The sequence below is a fragment of the Abrus precatorius genome, unplaced genomic scaffold (assembly GCF_003935025.1).
Source record: "Abrus precatorius isolate BTA unplaced genomic scaffold, Abrus_2018 Scaffold8, whole genome shotgun sequence".
Lineage (NCBI taxonomy): Eukaryota > Viridiplantae > Streptophyta > Magnoliopsida > Fabales > Fabaceae > Abrus > Abrus precatorius.
In genome coordinates this window covers 26,183,506-26,187,169 of record NW_020874428.1, presented here as the reverse complement: position 1 = coordinate 26,187,169, position 3,664 = coordinate 26,183,506, and the positions used below count along the sequence as shown (strand labels likewise).

The window sequence follows — 3,664 nt, the reverse complement described above, 5'->3', positions numbered from 1 at the left end:
AATGTATAAATATGTTAATTGTACTAAATTAAAATTTAGAGTAAACCATTAATATTAAAATTTAAAAATGTTTTAAACTTTGTAAGAATGAATGCATTAATATGTTAATTTTAAAGTTACAAAAAAATAGATAAATATGCTAATTACATTAAATTAATATTAATTCTTATTTATTTTATTATTGTATGATTTTTCAAATTTATAAACTCATTAATTTTTATTTATTCATTTCACTATTTTTCATTATTTAAATACTAATTATTAGGTTCTAATAATAAAATTTAAAGTAAATCATTAATATTAAAATTTAAAATTATCATAAATTTTACAAGAATAATTTCATTAACATGTTAATATTAAAGTTAAAAAAATAGATAAATATGTTAATTATAATAAATTAATATTAATTCTTATTTATTTTATTATTGCATGACTTTTCAAATATATAAACTTATTAATTTTTATTATTTATTCCATTATTCTTCATTAATCAAATATCAAGTATTGAAATTTGTAAAAATATTATTTTAAATCGTATTTTAGAAAGCTTTGAAATCATAAGTGACATTTAATTATACATAACATATTAAAATATAACATGTATGACCTTTCAAATATATAAATCTATATTAATTTTTACTTATTTCTTTATTTCATGACCTTTTGAATATATAAATCTATTAATTTGTAATAATAAATGCATTAATATGTTAATATTAGAATTAGAAAAATGAATAAATATGTTAGCTGTGAAGGCAAATTTTTCTAAAAAATTTAGAATAAATACATTAATATATTAATATTAAATTTAAAAAAAAGTATATATATTAATTACACTAAATTAATCCAATTATAAAGGTAAACTTCCCTATAAAATTCATCTATTTTTATATATACAAGGATAAAAGATGTACACCCTTATAGGCAGACCTTCAGTAATGAGATGCACCCCTTGCTGTACTTATAATAATCCTTAGTTTTATTTGATGAATAATATCTCATATTCTGATTTTACCGGTCGTTTAACAGAGTTGATGCGATTGTTATATAATAAAATAAGTTTCTCTTTGTAAGAATTTAAGATTCTTTCATATGTAAATCTTGATACTTGAACAATTTGAATGAAGATTTTGAACTTTCAAATTAACAATATATCAACTTTATTAAAAAATGAAAAACCATAAAAGCTAACATTAAGTTGTAAGGAAAATGATATCCATCTTACACATGATGAGTACCTAAATAACACACTCTTAGAATAAGTCTTATAGATATGGTATTCTTAACTAAATAAACTGACACACAAACCAAGTTAATTATATCATGCCCGAGGCTTCATTTGCCCCTCATTGGCCATCCTGAAGAGGTTGGCTTGTGCTGCTGCAGCCTTATTTGAGCTAAGCGATGCAATAAATCTGTCTCGGACTTGCTGGGTAGTATAAGGGAACCTGTTGTTCACCAAGGAGTTTAGAAAGGAAGCTGTCCCTTCTCTGTAGAGTGCTCCAAGCCCATCAGTTCTTGAGTTGGAAAGTGCTTGTGGCAGGCTGAGACCGGCACCAAACCCTGGCATGGTTGAGCTTGAGACACCAAATGCATTGCCTAAGGTTCCCCACCAGCCTAGCAATCCCCAAATGATTCCTGGGTGAGTCCTCCAGTAGCTGCAATTTACAGTACAAAAGGTCCCAAAGATTACTTAACAGTGTGGCAGTATATCATATGATAGTATACAGTGCAACATAGTGAAAGGAACTTACTTGCATGTACCGGTGAAGGGAGATGGGGCAGGAAGGAAAGGGGGTGAGGGAATAGTGGGTGTGCCTGGGTCAATTGGGGTTGAAGGTGGGCTCACAGTGATTGGTGTTGTTGGGGGACTACCACCATAAGTTGGTGGTGAGTTATAGTACCCTCCACCTCCTGAGGGAGGATTTGATGGTGTTGGAATAGAAGGTTCAACAGGTGGTGATCCACAATTCCCGTCTGACGGTGGTGATGGTGTTGGATTGTAACTCCCACCACCTGAGGGTGGTGATGGAGTTGGATCATAGCTTCCACCACCCGGAGGAGTTGATGGGGTTGGATTGTAACTTCCACCACTTGAGGGTGGTGAAGGGGTTGGATCATAGCTTCCACCACCGGGAGGAGTTGATGGAGTTGGATTGTAACTTCCGCCATCGGAGGGTGGTGAAGGGGTTGGATCATAGCTTCCACCACCTGGAGGAGTTGATGGGGTTGGATTGTAACTTCCACCACCTGAAGGTGGTGATGGGGTTGTATCACAGCTTCCACCACATGGAGGAGTTGATGGAGTTGGATTGTAACTTCCTCCGTCGGAGGGTGGTGAAGGGGTTGGATCACAGCTTCCACCACCTGGAGGAGTTGATGGGGTTGGATTGTAACTTCCGCCATCGGAGGGTGGTGAAGGGGTTGGATCATAGCTTCCACCACCTGGAGGAGTTGATGGGGTTGGATTGTAACTTCCACCACCTGAAGGTGGTGATGGGGTTGGATCACAGCTTCCCCCGCCAGGGGGAGTTGATGGCGTTGGATTGTAACTACCACCACCTGAAGGTGGTGATGGGGTTGGATCATGGCTTCCACCAGGGGGAGTTGATGGGGTTGGATTGTAACTTCCACCACCTGAAGGTGGCGATGGGGTTGGAGTGTAACTTCCTCCCCCTCCATGAGAGGGTGGTGGGCATCCATTACCACCTCCTCCAGATCCATGAGATGAATGACTGTGTGAGTGTGACCCTTCAAAAGTGGAAGCAACATATACTATCAGATTAGGAAGTTAAATATCAAATCAAAATAGCTTTTGTAAGAACTTTTGTTCCTTCGAACTTCAATTTGGAAGTAAATGGCCTACTGTAGCTTGCAAGAGACGTTAAGAGCCTGTGTATAATATTCCAAATTTTGCATAAGTAATGAAGTAAAATATGCACTTCACAGAGAAATAGAGAAACCTGAGTGATGACCTCCTGCATGTGGGTCTGGAGAGTAGTAGTTCTTCTGGTCCTCAATGGTGGTAGATATTACAGGGATGACAAGGTTCTGAGAAAGCAATCCAGCTAGCAATGTGAATATTGTAAGAAAAGTAGGAGTGCAATTTTTCCTCTCCATTATCACTAACTTCTTAGAAAAACTCAGAGAAAGAAGAGAAGCAAGTTTGAGGATTTTCTAATGCTTTGGAGAGGGGGAGCTGGCTGAGAATATAAAATGGTTCACATAGTGGAGTAAATATTTGCAGGTGGAGAAGTATGCGGGTTAGTTGATGAGTTGCAGGGTGCATTTACTCCATATTTACTACTGCTTCCTTCAATAATGCATGAATTTTCTACAATAGCTTTAAAACACAAGACATGAATTGATTTGCAACACGTACGTGTGTACACTCTTAATCCTGGCCTTGTTTCTTGTTGATCATACATAAGCTTAAGATGGATTGTACGGATATTACTCTTTAGTTTTGAGTGTTGCATTATGGTACTAGTTAAAGCTATGCTTGCTTTGGAGTTTATATTCTGAAAGCTTAGTGAGTGTTATACATTTCTTTATCCTTCAATAAAGTTAGTGACCCTGCTTGAAGATAATATCAACAGTTGACAGCAAAATCTCTAGCACCCCCTACATTTATGGTGGCTGATAGAGACATGCCCCAGGAATG

General features: G+C 36.1%; 1 protein-coding gene across 1 annotated transcript; it reads right to left on the bottom strand.

Annotated features, from left to right (window-relative positions):
- Positions 1 to 1,321: 1,321 nt before the first annotated feature.
- LOC113874557 (vegetative cell wall protein gp1-like) lies at positions 1,322 to 3,120 on the bottom strand. The gene is made up of 3 exons (XM_027512778.1): positions 2,964 to 3,120; positions 1,755 to 2,775; positions 1,322 to 1,658 (listed from the first exon to the last, which is right to left on the bottom strand). The coding sequence occupies exons 1-3, from the start codon at positions 3,118 to 3,120 to the stop codon at positions 1,322 to 1,324; spliced, it is 1,515 nt and encodes a 504-aa protein (XP_027368579.1).
- Between the last annotated feature and the right edge of the window lie 544 nt (positions 3,121 to 3,664).